The 16457-nt window shown below is 51.1% G+C and overlaps 2 protein-coding genes across 14 annotated transcripts in view; both read right to left on the reverse strand.

Moving 5' to 3' along the window:
* Nucleotides 1-1367: 1367 nt before the first annotated feature.
* On the reverse strand, nt 1368-5690 carry AAR2 (AAR2 splicing factor). Its single transcript, XM_061361656.1, has 3 exons — nt 4883-5690; nt 3258-3487; nt 1368-1609 (listed from the first exon to the last, which is right to left on the reverse strand). Exons 1-3 carry the CDS (start codon nt 5634-5636, stop codon nt 1442-1444), a joined length of 1152 nt encoding a protein of 383 aa, XP_061217640.1. The 5' UTR covers nt 5637-5690; the 3' UTR covers nt 1368-1441.
* A 378-nt stretch (nt 5691-6068) lies between these two features.
* EPB41L1 (erythrocyte membrane protein band 4.1 like 1) overlaps nt 6069-16457 on the reverse strand; it is a 56310-nt gene continuing 45921 nt past the window's right edge. For 6 of the 13 annotated variants that reach the window (XM_061361673.1, XM_061361674.1, XM_061361671.1 and 3 more), the window contains 9 exons: nt 16179-16286; nt 14637-15035; nt 13237-13347; nt 12772-12828; nt 12537-12599; nt 11738-11833; nt 11011-11091; nt 10292-10408; nt 6069-9124 (listed from right to left, as the gene is read on the reverse strand). In XM_061361673.1, the coding sequence (XP_061217657.1) occupies nt 9116-9124; nt 10292-10408; nt 11011-11091; nt 11738-11833; nt 12537-12599; nt 12772-12828; nt 13237-13347; nt 14637-15035; nt 16179-16286 (1041 nt within the window). In that variant the 3' untranslated portion in view covers nt 6069-9115. The remainder of the gene's footprint in view (nt 9125-10291; nt 10409-11010; nt 11092-11737; nt 11834-12536; nt 12600-12771; nt 12829-13236; nt 13348-14636; nt 15036-16178; nt 16287-16457) is intronic. The other 7 variants (XM_061361678.1, XM_061361677.1, XM_061361676.1 and 4 more) reach the window with 4 other exon arrangements.

The raw sequence follows: 16457 nt of genomic DNA on the forward strand, positions 1-16457 counted from the left end.
AAACAAAGCACCACCCTTGCCAAATCAGAGTAACCTCCCCTAAGGGCCTGTGGTCGATATGGAGATCATTATTTTAAATGATTAGGACAGACCAAGACACCAGAATAATGGAGTACAGAGGAAAGGGAGGAGAGGGAAGAAACAGCACAGAGCAGTGTATGAGGCTCCCGCCAGCTGATTCCTGTGGTAAGTTCCCAATTATCTGGAAACACCTCATCACATACCTTCCTCCCAGAACATGCTGTGCTTTCTGCCATGTGCTGTTCTATGAGCTGTCCTTGGATGTCACACTTACCATTGTGATATTACTTCTGGGGACACTGGACATCCCAATGAGAAAGGGCAGTGTCACTGTACCATAAGCTTTGGCTAAGTAAAAGAACAACCCATTTGTACAGATATTTTCTGATGGAAAGGGTCTCTTGAGATTTATTTTGAACTATAAAAGCCTAACAAACAGTGTTATCTCATTAGACATGCATACAGACAAGTTCCTGAGGCAGTCTAACAGCTGAGAAAGTAAGAAATGAATGGTAGGGTTAAATTCCTCTGCAGCTCCCAATAGGCACCAGAAGTTTTCTTATATCCTCCCTGTGGGGAGCAAGAAGATACTGTCACCAGTGAAAAGCCTTAAGATTTCTAACTGTAACAAAACAGAGGATCCAGTTCATGTGGAAGTCTGACCTTTTAACTCATGCTGGCTCTTCAAGACTGGGTGACTACAGTCCAGTAACTCTACTTCTTGTTACTAAACTGTTAATTTTCTTTTACATCAGGCTAAACAGTGTCAGCAATAACTACAAAATGCTTTAACAGAATGGGAAGAATAAGATATCTCAGTATTTGGGGTATGTAATGGGAAGCATTTTATTATGGTTTTGAGTCCCCCTCCATAAGGAGGACCCAAATCAAATGATTTACTGATCATTGCAGTAAATCACAGTAAGAAACATAAGCATCCAACATGGTTTTGAAACTGTTGTGGCTACACCCCTGTAATCCCAGCCTACGAAGAACAGAACTTCTTAGTTCACAGACAGGGTTGGGGCTGTCAAAAGCTGCTCTGACCAGTCATGTGGGTTTCCAGTCCTTGCTCAGAAGGCATTAAATCAGAGCAACAAGGGCTTCAAGTGTAAACCACAGATGCCCTCTAGACAAGGTGTTCCCTCCAGGTCAGGACCAGAAGGACACAGGATCTAGAGATCAGCTAAGTACTGAATGAGATGATACAAAGAGCTAGGGATGAAAAAGAAGTTGTCCAAAGCAGCCATATGACAATATCCAAAGTCTTCCAATAATTCCATCTCCTGGAATCCTGCTGGGTTTTCCACATCTGCTTCTACAGCAGAAAGAGGAGTCAGCTTCAGGAAGCTGACGAGGCTGGAGAAAACATGGAGAGGAGTTATTTAAGAAGCAGTTTATTTGTAAGCAAGTGTTTTTCTTAGTCCACCTGCACGCCCTCAGGAAGTTCTACCACGACAGGAGCGCAGTCATCAGGCTCTGCCTCAAAGTCCCACTTAAATTTCTTCGTTAGGTGAGCCTTGAATTTTTCGGCCTTTTTCCTTAGGGTTCCATCAACAGCAGCGCTGCACGTGCAGGAAAAGAACACCTAAAAGAGAAGAGGTCATTAAGAACTCAGCCACGGCACAAGCTGGGCATCTCTTTCCTACAAAGACATCATCAAGAAGATGCATCAGCAGAAGGTTTAGGTTAGGCCACTGGTAAGAGATCTCCCACCCTGGGAACCACTCCAGCTTCAGGGCTGCCTAAAAGCCCACACTTCTCTCATCTCAGAGCTAAGACAGACATCCTGCCTTCATTCCACTGAGTCAGCATTAGGAATAGTTGCATTAAGGCAATAACTTTCTTTGATGCAGGGCTATATTGTAATTAAATATGTACTAAGGAATTATTAAATATGCTTAAGTGTGTTCAAAGAAAAATTCTGAGCAGGAAAACAAAAAGGAAAAAGGAGGACTATCAGTTTTCATGGGAGCTGGCTGGGAAAAGTCCAGTTATACCCTCACAGCCACTTCCTTGTGCACAAGGCACTGAAATCTGGACTGACCTCTAAACGTGGCTCCTCTCCATCATCCAAACACATACAAATCTATGAACTTTTCAAAGTCACAGCTTCTGTGAGCACTCTGAGAGTTAAAGCACCTGTGTATGTTTAAACTGGGTATTTAGCCTCAGAGCCTGTCTCTCACCAGCCTGCCCTGCTCCTCTTCTGAGCCAGAATTCATTTCCATAGGAAGAAACTTGTATTTCAAAGCCAAAAAAAACCCATTGCACAATGGAAGTGAAGGGAAAACCCTCTGGGGAAAAAGGAGGCTCTTACTTGGGAGAGACCTACTGACAGCTGAATAAAACACTGATAAGAGCAGCAAAGTTCGTTGCTTTGTTTATGATCATTTGCCTTTTCCTTGTTCATTCTACCATGAAACTGCCTCTTTTTAACAGAGCTGTGTTACACTGCAAGGCTGTTATTACAAAATCTAACTAAAATATTATACTTCCCACTTCTCCTCCATAACTGCAATTAGTTATTATTAAATATAGTTATATTATTAAATTAGTTATTTCTTTTTTTCCCCCCTTTGAACACTGTTAGGGCTGCATACTCAGTGGAGCTTACACTGTACTCTTTTTACCTTGGATCAAACTCCAAAAATAAAGTTGCTGTGTTCAAAGCTGAGCAAAAGCTAACACAGATGAACTCTCCACGCACTAAGGCTAACAGACTTCTTAAATCCTATCAATGCCCTAAGCTCAATAAGGTTTCACTGCAACTTGTCTGCATACTAAGCAGACCATCCAAGCTGACCCGACGTCAGCATCATCAGTCTTTTACAGCAAAGTTTTGCTTTTTGTGTTAAAGAATGAATGGCATTTGAGAAAAAACAAACGGGCACTATTTGCAAGAAAAAAGACACAGTCCCCAGTCTCTGCTGTGGCCATCTTCATTAGCTGTTCCTCTCATTGCCTTATTTTGCTGGCTTCTTCGCATGCAGACTAACTCAATTTTATACTGCATTAGCCTCTTCTAAGCACAGCTTGAGCAGATCAGACTCTAAGATGACAAGTAAATGGCATCTCTTTGGAAATAACATAAGGAAAACGTAAAAGCAAACATGTGTGTGCTTAGATAGGCTCATTAGCTCCCACGCAGCTCAACAGTAGTTTAATTGCTTTTACAGCTTCTTCGATGCCCTCTCCTCCCACTGCCATCTTTCAAGAGGCAGCAACAAACATACCTGTAAGGTGCTGGTTAAAAAGTTGTCATGGGAGACAATGTCCACAAAAAAATCCGCTGGGATTTCATTAAGCTGGTGATACAGCACAGAAATCAGATTGATGTAAAGGTCTTGATACTTCCTTATGGCATCTTCAGATCGGCACAGGATGTTTAAGAGTCTTTTCCAGTGCTCAAATGCATCATATACGTTTCCAATCAAGAAGCAGATGAAAGCAAACTGCAACTCAGCTGTGCATATTCAGCAAAGGAAAACAAAATACACATTAGAGTGAAAACATACCCAGGGTACATGTCCTCTCAAAAACACTGTAAATGATAGCATAAATCCTAGGTTTGCTTTTCACACGTGTATTCTGCCCTTCCAGATTCTGCTAATAGCAATCAATGCTCCAAACAGAGATTACTCCCTAACTCTCTGCTCCTCAGCTGGAGGAAAAGCAAAGCATAATTGGGCACATCCACCTGTAATTGTAATTATCACCTTCAGAGACTGACTTTACAGGCAGAATAAACAGCAAACTAAGGACTGTCATCTGTGCTCTCAAAACAACACCCATATAGGAAGTCAGGCATTGCTGTTGCTCTGCAAGCACTGAGTCTGCCTGTACCCAGGTTTCCAGAGCCTCACAGGAGTGAAAATGCTACTGCCCTAGATAAGAAGGGTTGTGGGAACACTGGGGGAGGTGAGTTAACATTAACAGATGTTTTCCCTTACTAAGAGCCAGGGTTCTACTCGCTGGATACCTTAGCATCAGCTATTTTGCCAGACTGATGGCATCACCATTTCCTAAGGTAATTCATCCTTTGCATAGCCTAAAGTTGTCTTTGATAATTTTGATAAAGAATAAATTGTATAACATTAATATAGAAAAACTGGAGAAAGGAAAAACCAAAGTGTTATTGCAAACCTCAGCAGAACCAATGCTGCAGCTTGGCCGTGGTCCCAAGCCCTCCCTCCATCCTGCCATGAAACAAATCCCCCCTCCAGGCCCTGCAGAGATTTGATACTTATGCATATCACGTTGACAAAAAAGCCTGGCAAGTAATGGGGACCCTGCAACCGGGAGCTGCAGCCCCCGCTGGGGATGTCCCCCTGCTGCAGGGCTGGCAAAGCCCTGACGCTGCCACAGAGAGTCGCCAGCAGCACAGAGCAGAGCTGCCACCGCTCCAGCCAGGCAGGGACTGGGCACTGCTGGGAGGCAGGTACCACCCGGCAGCATCCCAAAATGAGAACAAGGGTCTGAAAACGGTGACTTTCAGCCCCATTCAGTGCTCCCAGTCCTCAAGAGGTTCACTAAACTGGTGCCAGGCAACAGGCCCCCTGTGCATAAGATGTGGTTGCTGCTTTTGACTTAATCTGCGACAATCTGGGCTCACAGAGTGCCCAGAAACAAGAGAGGCAGCTCTGGACACCGAGCACTAGCCCTCACCAGCACCAGGATAACGGGAACCAGCCCTAAAGCTGCTGAAAACTCCACAAACTGCAATTCAGAGACCTCAGGACACCAGGGCACGGGGCCCACAGCACAGGAGCAGGTTTCACCTGGGGCCCTGGTTTTACAGAGAAATAACCTTAGTCTCTCCAAGCACGGGAGCAGTAATCGTGCAAAGGGCGGCACTCACCGAGCAGATCCCGAGGCTGGCTGGCGTACCGCTGGCTGATCACCTTCTCCAGCGCGTAGCTGAGGTCCATGCTGTGCCTGGTGATCTCCTCCGGCGTAGCACCATCGGGGTACATCTGCTTCGGCAGCTCCGTGAATCTGATCTCGGTACCGGCTCTCGGCTTCATCTGGGGCAGCCGCGCCAAGCCCTCCGCGTAGCTCCGGCACTCGGCATCGACGGGCGGCAGGCGCTGCTCGGCCCGGTCCCTCGAGAGCCTCCCGGCCGCGACCGGCAGCACCTCGGAGAAGGCGCAGATCTGCCCGCTCTCCGGCTGCAGCTTCTTCACCGCCGCCTCGCTGATGAAGCTGGTGAGGGAGACCCACTTCTTGAGGGTCTCGTAGGGGTACGGCCCGAGGAACGGGTCCAGCTCCCGCAGGTTCTCCCTGAAGGCCGCGGCCTCCTCCGTGCCCGCCGGCGCCAGCTCCACGGCCTCGCTGCTGGCGTCCCAGCGGAGCACCCGCAGGTCCCGGCGCTGCAGGCTCAGGAAGAAGCCGGTGCGAGGCCCCGTCTCCCGGCCGCCCGCCCGCCCCGCGCTGCAGTGCAGGAAGTGGACGCCCGGCGGGATCATCTTGACGCCGCGGAACTTGGGGCCCACGGTCCAGGTGCTGTAGTCGATGCCGAACTCGGTGCCCTCGGGCACACCCAGCATTACCACTGCGGCGCCCTCCAAGAAGAGCTGCCGGGCTAGGTCGGGCTCCAGCCGCGGGCCCGCCATGGCCCACACAGGGGAGGCCGATACCGGTACAACCAGTACCTTCAGCCCGCTACCGCCGAGCCCCGCCGGTCCTCCTTAAAAAGCGCCCGGACGGCACAGCCGTTCCGGGTGCGGCGGTTCCGGGTACATTCGTTCCGGCCCGCCCCAGCACCCGCAGCGGGCGCCCTTGCCCTTCGCTGCCCCCCCAAAGCCGACAGCTAACTGAGCCCCTCCATGGCTGCCGGCTGCTCCACTGTGAGCCAGCGACCCCCGTGGGTGGGCAGAAGGACAAAGGTCCTGCCATGGACAGACGCCATCCCAGCATCACGTCCTCCCTCCCAGGATGACAGAACCACGCAGAGCAAAGTCCATCATTTCCATGTGGAGAGACCGTGATTGCACTTCCCCTTTCTCCATCCTCTTGGTAGGAAAGAGCGCACTGAGGCCCCAAGCTGATTTAGCATCAAACACATTTATTTCACTTTTATTGAATACAAGAACAGTGAGCACACACGCATACACCACCAAGCACTGAAAAGGAATATGACCAAAGGGGGGAGAGGGAGAACAAGGGCAAAGGAGAGTTAGTGAAGGAACAACAGAGCGTTGCGGTTGGTTGGTAAGGTGCTTCTCAAATAAAAATAAATATTATTACTGTTAACTGTCATTGTTACTCATGCAATCGCAGGCCAGGTTTGGAATGAGTCTGTGGGATCAGGTAAAAACAGGCACTCGTGTCTCCCACCCCTTTCAACAGAAAGGTCCTGGGAAGAAAGCAAGCAGTGATCAGCTATCTGGAACAGAGCAAGGGCACGGGCAGGCTGGGGGAGCGGAGCCCACGGTGGTGCTGAGCAGCAGGAACCCCACACCTCGCCCACTGAACAAGCTGGGAGCTTTTTCCTATCCTTTTTCCCCGTGTTTTTCTCTACAGTTTCTAAACACCGTCACCCACTGAACACACTGCGGAAGCCAGGGACTGCATCTGCTCACTCCAAACTAACTCACTTCAGTCCAAGCGCACATCAAGTCTAACTCTGTAAGGCCAATCATTCGAACAGGAACCTTCAGTTTTACAGCTACACGATGTCAAAAGCAAGTATCTAGCTTCACATCAGCCTCTGCTTGGGTCCTAAAGGTGCCCAAGCCAGGTGGGCTCCTCAGAGCTTGGAACATGCAGTGTGCTGAACACCAGCACTGTTGCACAGACCCCAAGTCCTCCACATCCCCCCTCCTCTCTCCAGAAGTGCCACTGCTGATTACAACTGGTTTGGGGGTATTGGGGAAAGAGAAAAGCAGCCTCTTCACAACTGCTTTCACTCTTTTGGTTGAGGGTCTGGTCTCTTAACTAAAGGCGCTTGGATGGAAGCAGAGGAGACCCTCACAACCTGGCAGCACTGGCACCAGCCAGCAGCTCTGTTCTCTTCCCCAGCAGCCTGTGCTCATGCCTTTCACGCCTGCAGGAGAAACCTGCCAGAAGAACAGACTTCCCAGGGATGTGGTGAACAGCGGCTGCCAGGGAGCAGGCTCTCTCCTAGGACAGCAGAGGCAGTGAGCAGGGGCTGCCCACATCCTTGCGGCGCAGGCTCTCCTGCTCTCTGGCATCCTCCGAGCCACTGCAGGACCTGGCAAAACGCTCCTGTTTCTGGGCACAGTCTGTGTGAGGGGTGGGAGACTAAAGGCAAAATGGTGCAGAGTCATGGGCCCTTCTGTTTCAGCAGGAGCTAGAGATGATTCCAAGAAGGAAACCCGTTTATTTCCTTTACTTTCTCATTTTGGTTCCAAGTCTACCCTAACTGCCTGGTTCACAGTGTACAAGGCCCTGGGCTTGGCCCATGATCCTCTTCCAAAGGCAGCCATAGAGGAAGCATGCGGCCAAGGGCCGAAGCTGGGATGAGTTGGGGGAAGGCATCTCCACTGACATCTCCTCCATACACACCTTCTTACACAGAGAGCTGGGGCTCTCCTGTCCAGTCTGGGATGCTGGGGACACTCTGAGGGGATGGAGACAGCTCAGTCTTTCCACTGCCCATCCCTAGGCAGGTCCGGGAAGGACTGCCACCAGCCTGCCACCACTGTCACCAGCCACCGTGCCTCAGGCAGCCCTTGCCGTCACACCCTGGGTAGCAGGGGAGGCAAAGCAGAACCAACCCCTCTGCCTTCAACCCTACTACAAAGCTCAAGTAACTTCATTACTGGGATCCAGAAACAAAGCAAAACCACCCCAACCAGCGGCACGGCTCAATGGGCTGGAGGCGAGTGATGAACACAGTCCTGCGGCTGCCACCTTACTCTCAGCTGATTCCCATAGCTCTGGGTGAGGGCCAGGGAGATGAATGCCTACAGCTGCTGGAGCCACAGCCTCAACCTCCTTCCCTGCCCATCCAAGTCACCACTGAGCCTCCACATCCAACCACCACACACTGCAGATCAGCCAGCGGGACATCTCCCATCTCTCTTCCCTTCCTCCCTGAATCCAGCAGCGGCTGAAACCTTCCCCATTCTCTTCTTGCAGGACTGGGAGTCCCACGGGTGATCCAAGAGTCTCAAAATACACCAACCATGGTCCATCAACGAGTTAATAATTTAAAAATGTCATCATATTTACCAGCACTGTTGAATTATTTCAGTATTGTTCCCTCCCTCCCCCCTCGTTATATATAATAATATACATAACTTAAATGCACATCCATATGAAACCCCTACAGCCTGCTTCTTTATAAATGAGAAACCATATACATATCATTTGTTTTGTTTGAAATGAAACCCCTTCTTAAATACCTTCAGAGAACAAGAGGTTGGACAAGTGCACAGAGGAGAAGATAAGGAAGGGAAGGGGAAGAGTTAACAGAACCCCAAAGGATGCAAAAGAACCAGCATGGAAAGAGAAGGGCAAAACGACACTTGTGAATCAGAAAATAACTCTAAGGTAATAAATTCAATGTTTTTCTCTCTTCTTTCCAGAGGTGGGGAATGGTTTTGCTTCTGCTTGTGGTTTTGTTATTTTATTTCAAGTTTGCTTATTTCTTGCTTTGTTGCAAAGCAGTTTTCCTTTCCATTCAGTGTGCAACAAATGAACTCATGATTGTGTATCCTTTAATGTAACATGCAAGATGGTGGCTTATTGTTAACAATATTCTTGTTATTACTATGATTTAATTTCTTTTTTTTTTTAAATCTTATTTTATCACCAATCCAGTAAATTCTTCAATTTATCTGCAGAGGGTTGGCTTTGTTTGTTGGTGGTGCTGTTTGCTATTATTTCCAGCATATAGCAGCAGTGCAAGGATGCATTTTGTTTCCTGGTTTTATATATATATATATGTATGTATGTATATATATATATATAATATATTTGCTATTCCTTTGTTAAAAATGTTTGTCTCTCGCCATGAACATTGCAGCCAGGATGTCTACGTCTTGCTGACAAATCCAGCATGAAGGCTCCTTCTCCGCTGTTCTCCCGGTTTGAACACAGGTGCTGACTTCCATGAACATGTTGGTCAAGATTCCTGTACAAGGCAGATGGAAATGACCACTCACGGGGTGCTCATTTCTGCAGCTATAAAAGGGCTCCTCTTTGTATGAGGACACTGGAGAGAGGATATTTGCAAACACTTGGGGCCACGCTTTGCATTTCATTACCAGGAGCTCTGTAAATTGGGAGGAACACTTAATTCACTGGGCTGGTGTTGGTGTAGATGTTGGTGTGTTGGAGATAAAGGTGAGCCACTGCTCCCTTACTTTAAGCCATTCAGTTAAAATTGGGCATCTCCCTGAGTGATGCAGAAGTGTCTGGGCTTGCTTGTAGTATGGGTTAGGAGGTAAGATTAGGCAGATGCAAGAGCCTCTTCTGACCTTCCAGGCTGCAATGGAGCTGGTCACTTTTCCAAGCTTAAAAGCTGCCAATCAATATCCTCAGATGATAAAGAAACACAAACCCACAATTCCAAAGAGGCCTCTCAAAATGCACCTGCAGCCTCGCTGCTGACAGAGCAGTGAAGCTTCCTTCAGAAGCTTCCCATCTCTCCACCATGCTCCTCTGCTCCCCAGCTGCTCCGACACTGCTGGGTTGTGCCACCACCAAAGAGCTGATGGAGGAGGAACAGGGTCAGAGAAGGGGCTTAGGAGTGGGCAGGACTCCTCAAGCTTTGCCCTGGGGAAAAACATCTGGGGCTGTGATTGCTCTGGGGAGGTGCAAACCTTGTGTGCTGCTGCCTGTACCTGTGTGTGTATAAACAGACAGCCTGGGGATTCAAATGGGACTGAGGAAACCTTCCTTTTTGCAGACACTGGTCGGATCCTTTGGACTGGCTTTTCAAGAACCTGTAGGCAAGTTTCTCAGCCCATGCACAAAACTGGTATGACCTCTTTCCCTCCCTGCCCCAGGGGGACAAACAGCTCCCTTCTTCATTCCATGCAAATGACTGTGGTCCCAGTGCTGAGCATGTAAGCGAAGTGATATGTACAGAATTGCTTTTTGTGGCATGGCACCAGCTTTCTAACCACAACCAAGTGATCATGCCCAGAGCCACTGCCACACTGGAACCGCTGGCTGAGAGCTGCCACCCTTAGAGCCCAGGAGCAGCAACCTCTGCCAGCCCCTGCAGAGGCATCTGCCCAGTTACATCCACCCTGTACAGCAGATCTAAGTCAGACCTGGTAACTTGTCCACCTACCTGAGGTTTCTTGTCCCGTTCCTCTGGAGAAGGTTCTGTTTCTCTGTATACCACAGCTTTGGTTACCAGCATGTCAGGATGCTGTAGTTTTGCCTCTTTGATTGCTAAAGCCAGTGCCTAGAAACCAGAAGGATGAAATCATTCATCATCCCTTCCCTGAACTCTGGTCCACTGCTCTCATCCAGGCAGCAGAGAGAAAGCAGCTGGAGCAGAATGGGATTCCAGGAGGACACTGATGCAGAGGTTCAAAGCTGAACCCATTGTAGCCTGACAGAAGAGGCCAGAGTCCACCAGGAAAATACCCCTGTGGCCCTAGGGATGTGTGTTGATCTCTGTTATTTTATCATGAAAGTTTGCCACTTTCTGTTCCTCTATCATGGAGCAGATGCAGAATACCATCACTTGGAGTGAGTCTACCTGGAGTGAGACTGCTGGAAAGAGAGGAAGGACCTGGGTCACTTGGGAGTATTTCAGCAAAGAAAGAGCAACTGGAAATGTGTTTTAAGGAAATATAAAGATCATCACTGGGCTTTGTGCTGGCACTTTAACTGCTGCTTCCCCCATGGGGACCTGCACTGCCAAACAGCTGGGAGGTTTGGGGCCTCGGGGGTCAGTTTGGGGAGAGAAGGAGTAAACGGGTACAAGGAAGAACCAGAAACATGTGGTGCTGCAGCTGGGGGCAGCCAGAGCCTGTCCAAGCCAGGGTGTCCTGCTCCTACCTGGTCCTGGTCCACGTCTTCATCTCCTGTGATAATGATGCGCTTCTCTATTCGGGTCTCAGAAAACCCTCCTTTCACAGTCTGCACAAGAAGAAGGAAAGTACTCACCCACAGCTGTCCCCACAGAGCTCCTGCTTTCATTCATGTGCAGTTCATTGAGGAATGAAATGGCCATGGGTGAGGTCCTCTGATGTAGCCACATCTCCTTCCTTTCCTACCATACTGCCCCTTGCCTGCACCACTTCATCTCTAATAAACCCAATAAACCCCACACTAACACAGCTCCCATAGCTGACACAAGGTGAGATACTCCAGCATTGGTGCTGTGGATTTCTTGGGCCAGGGGGACCTGGGATCTGTCTCTAGGCACATCTGGAAACATCCACCCCAGTTGCACGGGCAGGGACCAGCTCACACACTGCTGCAGCCAACTCCCTGCCCTCCCAGTCTACCAGCAGGTAGGGGTGGGCACAGCCTGTGTTCGCAGGGTGATGAACACCCAATACATGGGTGTCCTTGCCTGCAGTCCCACATCCTCATGCCTGGCTGGGGTATGGGGCACTCAGAGCAGGTATTGGGGTGCTGTGCTGGCTCACCATCCCTCATGGGACAGCATATCCTTTTCCAGCTTGTAAGGAGAGGGGTGTTTTCTGCTGTACCAACCACTATAAATCCCCCCACCCTCAAATCCCAGTGACTTGCCTCAGCCCCTTGGAGCTGCTCTTACCTTGGTAACGTGGGTAGTGGTGGAAGTCGAGAGGGTTTCCGCAGTGGCACTGAATATGCTGGTGAGCACGTCCTTCCCAGCAGAGCCGCTGGTGATCTGCAGGACAGAGAGCAGCAGCATCAGTGGGGCTGCCATGGGGGAGGCCCCAGTGCTCGCTCCCAAAGAGCTGCAACCTTCCTAATGGGATGCAACTACTGAGCTGAGCACAGGAGGAAATAGAGTGGTAAGGGAAAAAACCACTGCACTCTGCTTCCAAACAGACCTGGGTTTGGGGGGATGAGGGAGAGGTTCCTGCAGCTACCCCAAGCCCAGAGCTGCAGGAAAGGGCTTCTGCAGCAGGGAGATGATTTCATGGCTGAGTTTTGCTCTTCCCCATCCATCCTTGGGGCTGCCTTAATTGCAAAGCTCCAAGGCTACCTTTAGCTTTGTCCTCTGGGTATGTTCTCCCTGCACAAGCCTGGGGCATTTAGCAGGGCTTGATGCCATCAAAATGAGGCAATACAGTAGGAAAACTCATCCCACTATAGACTTCTTCAGGGACTGGGCTGTTTGTTAGAAATCCTCCTCCTGGAGATGCTCAAGGTGTGTCTCTAGCACAGGAGAATGGCCACGGGCAGCGAGGCCCCTCCATCTTGCACCCCAACCTTCTGAGCATCATTTTCCTCTTCCCAGTAACAACACAGGGTGCCAGTGCCAGGAACATAGGAGGGGGCCCTGTGGGACCAACCACAGCCCCATAGGGCTGCTTCCCTCCCTCCCACCCCACAGGCCTGGCTGGTGGTGCCATGTCCCCCCTCACCGGTGAGAGGGAGCGAAGGTCTGTCATAGGAACGGCCCCTTTCCCAGCCTTGGTGCTGTGGTCCTGAAAGAAGAGCAGATGGGCACATTGGCTGAGATGCACCATGGGGCAAACACAGCAGATCACATCCCCAGTGGGGCAGGGTCCCTCCCAGCACAACTGGTCCCAGTTGCCCTCACTGGAGCAGAGGGACTGCAGGGTCCCCCCCAGGTATCAAGGGGCCAGCCCCACTTACTGCCTCTGCGGTGCCAGTGGCTGTGGTGTCCCTGCTGCCTGGGGTGCCTCCTTCCACCTGCAGAGGAAACCGGGTGAGCCTGGAGGTGCCAAGGACAGGGTGACACAGGGACACCGTGGCTGTCCTTGCTGCCAGAGGGATGTGGGGCCACAGACATGTGTGGTGCAGCATGCATGGTGGCTGTCACCCTCTGGAGATGTCCCCATGTGCCAGTGCTGCCTGGCAGCATGGCAGATGGGACCAGGGATACACATAGAATCTCCCTGGGGGGGCTTTGATTTGATGTTTTGGGGAACTAGATGATCTTGATGTCCTTTCCAACCCTCACCATTCTATGATTCCAGCAAGACAGGGGTGAATGGAGGCCCCCAACTGCCCCATTCAGCCCCTGCCCTCCCAGTGCTGCTGCCTGAGGCTTGGCAGAGCCATTGAGAGCAGGGATACAGGAGAACGCAGCCACATCACCTGGGCTGCATCTGTGGTGCCAACCTGGTGGGGAGCAGAGCCGTCTGCTTCAGGCTTCTTCATGCCCAGCCCCTGGCCGACGGTCACAGCATCAGTTTTCAGGGCTGATGACTGCAGAAGAAACAAAACAAGTCAGGCACTGGGGCACGATGCCAACAGCCCTGAGCACTCCTTGTGCCCCGTGTGAGCAGAGCATCCCTGCTCCACTCCTCTAAGTGCCACACATGTATGATGTCCTACGAGCACCACACCGAGCCCTACCCGGGCAAAGAGCAGACAGCCCTGGGCAGACACCAAACACAGTGCCCTGTGTGACTGATGTAGCCCAAATCACACCTGATGCTCTGTCCCTGGGGTTTTCAGGGATGTTTTGGATAGACACCATGGGGTAGGTCGAACTGGTCTTCAAAAGGTGGGCGAGACCCACCAAATCCATTTCACTCGTGCCCCGCAGCAGGTTATGCTCTGGACCAGGTCCTAGCTGCTACTGGGGTGTCAGAGCCTTAGGGGAACGCAGACATGTTTCCAGCACTACAGGAAGCTGGAGCTGCCAAGGGCTCCTGTGCAGGGAATGCTCAGCGTTCCCGAACCAGCAGCTTTCCCTGCCTGGTGCCAGCCATGGGGCACCATGGAGCTGATCACCCACACCTATGCACCCACTGGGACCCTGCAGCCCATGATGTCAGATGCTCCGCACAATCGTTTCCAGGCTGGGTCTAATTCAAACTCCCTCTAATCCTGCAGCTTCTTCCTGGCTCCAGGTCTGGACTCCCCCTGGCAGCTCCATGCAGCTTTCAGGACTCACCTGCCAAGGCTGGAGCACTGCCCTGGCAAGGACAGGTTTTCAATGCGATGCTGTCCTCTCCCTGAGGCGCACACGCATGCTGCATGCATCTGAGCCCTCTCACAGTCACTCCTGGCATTGGAGCCACCCTCCAGGAGCTTTGGAGCAGCTCCCACAAGCTACTCCATAAATCTCCCGCAGCCAAGGCACGACCAGGGGGGTTAGCTGGCAGCACATTGCTCTTTACTACACGAACTGGTCACTAACTTCATGCAAAACACAAGGACAGAGCCGTTGGTTAGTGATACGTGCCCATCCCAGGTGCTGACATGCTGTAGTGGTGTGAGGGATGGGGTAGGCAGCCAAACACAGGGGATTAGGAGACAATGATGACTTCTCCTGCTTAGCAGATGCACAAAACACACAACAGAACCATGCAACACGGATGAAGGCGTGCACCAGTGGAAAACAGGAACCTGGGCATGTCTGAAAGCTAGCATGCTCTTCCAAACCAGCATGGAGTGCATGCCAGTGAGGCAATACCAGGCACGAGGACAAGGAACATGGAGGCATGATGGCACTGAGCCAGTCTTGGTGGAATGGCATCCCTGTGTACCTCTAGCTGGGAGGCATCTGGCCTGGGCTGGGAGACCTTCTCCCCGCCTTTGACATCCTCTTCCAGTCCTGGAACTACTTTGTCAATGTCCCGGAAGGAAACCAGGCCTTCATCTTCCGTTTCACTCTTGTCCTTGTCCAGCTCGGGCAGGCTCCGGGAGATGTCCTCAAAGGCTGTGCCGTGGAAGTCACCGATCACTGTGAAGTCCACCTCTGCTTCCAGGCTGGAGGTTGAACTGACCGTGATGCTGGAGCACTTGCGCTCGATGGCCAAGTGGTTGTCCTTCAGGAAGACCGAGTCCTTCTCCTGGTCCTGCTCCTCATCGCCGGTGTCGCTCTCGGGAGCCCTGTGCCGCGGTGGCTTAGCTCTGTCCTCTGTGCCCTCCCTCAAGCCTGCTCTCTGAATGAGACACAATGGTGGAGACAGACGGAGAGAGTGAGCACCGCGCGGCGTGGCAGCGCTGGCAGTGCCGACAGCGAAGAGGGGAGGAGGAGGAGGAGGAGAAAGAAGGCTGCAGCAAACATCACAGAGTAGAGTCAAACACAACTCAAGCATGGAGACGGAAACCTTTCTGACAGCAGCGACGGGGCAGGGGCGGGGTGGGGACGGAAGGGTTATTCAATCTGACTTTGCCAATAGTCATTGGTAATTAATCATCTCAAGAAAGGGTCAGTCACACAGAAAAGCTTGGCCAGCTTGGAGGCATGTCAGTGCACCCAGTGGAAGCAGGTGTATGCAAAACAACAGGTCTGCTTAAGAGACATTCAGAAACAGCTCAGACGCCAGTGCTATTGTACATCAGTCAGGTTGGGCACTCAGAAACAAAGGGAAAGAAAGAGAGAAGAGTTTGGAAGGAAAGGGCCCCGTCAGCCACGTACGGTGGAGGAGAAGCAAAGGAGTGTGCCAATTCCACTGAGCAGGCGCGCGGACCCATGGAGCATCACCCCAGGGAGAAGGACCAACCCCACCAACACAGCTCCAGAGGCACCACACAGCCGGGGTGAGCCTTAGGGATGACGTGGGTGAGGGTTTGGTCAGTGTAATTGACAGCACGCTTGGAGCCAAGGGATGACCTCTCTCCATCAGCTCTTCTCCAGACATGGACATACCTCTCAACTCCGCCATCAGAGGGTACATCTGCCCTCGCCATGCTTTGCCATGAGAAATCTAGAGCCATTGCTGAGCTTCGCATCTTGCTCTAGGCAGTTCTCCCTTAGGAAGAGCTCTAAGGACACTGATGCCACAGGAAACCCACGGCCTGGACTCTGGGCCAAGTGTTTGCAACCAGAGCCATCCCCCAGTGAGCCAGGCTGTGCTGGCACAACCTTTCCTTGGTACTGCTGGAGGTTGAGAGGTATGAGAAACAGGGTGTCAAACAAAGTCAAGAGGAACACACCTGCATACATGTTTGTGTGTGTGTGTATGTATAAATATATACATAACAGCTCTGCAAAGGGGATTGGAGCTGGAAGCACACAGCCCTCAGCTGGTTAAGGTGAGCTTTCATACTACAGTAAGCAGTTAGTAAAACAGCACTGAGACCTGGGAGACCACTGGAACAGCAGTCTTTAAATTCTCTTCTTTCAGGCTGGGTTTTATTGACGGGTCAGATAAATCCTTTTCTTCCCCGCTTGGTTCCTGAGATTTGCTCTGGATTAGAGAAAAGGGTTAGTTGTAAGGAAACGAACTCCACAGGAGCTGATCTAGCGCTTACAAGAACGAAGAAAGCTATTTCATCATCCAGCCACCAGCTTGCCCAAGACAGGGGAGGGTGGGTGAGGCCGGCGAGCTAAGCAAGAAGGGATATCAAGGTAAGAAATG

Source organism: Neopsephotus bourkii, unplaced genomic scaffold (assembly GCF_033783945.1).
Source record: "Neopsephotus bourkii isolate Nb327-2 ecotype Australia unplaced genomic scaffold, CSIRO-AGI_Nbou_v1 NB_1060, whole genome shotgun sequence".
Classification (NCBI taxonomy): Eukaryota; Metazoa; Chordata; class Aves; order Psittaciformes; family Psittacidae; genus Neopsephotus; species Neopsephotus bourkii.

What these genes read in the sequence shown, in the direction of transcription:
- AAR2 (XM_061361656.1), bottom strand. Translation starts at nt 5,636, where the DNA reads ATGGCGGGCCCGCGGCTGGAGCCCGACCTAGCCCGGCAGCTCTTCTTG. An exon ending in CCAGCCTCGGGATCTGCTCG is followed by an intron (nt 3,488 to 4,882) that starts GTGAGTGCCGCC and finishes GAATATGCACAG; the next exon opens with CTGAGTTGCAGTTTGCTTTC. An exon ending in TTTTAACCAGCACCTTACAG is followed by an intron (nt 1,610 to 3,257) that starts GTATGTTTGTTG and finishes CTTCTCTTTTAG; the next exon opens with GTGTTCTTTTCCTGCACGTG.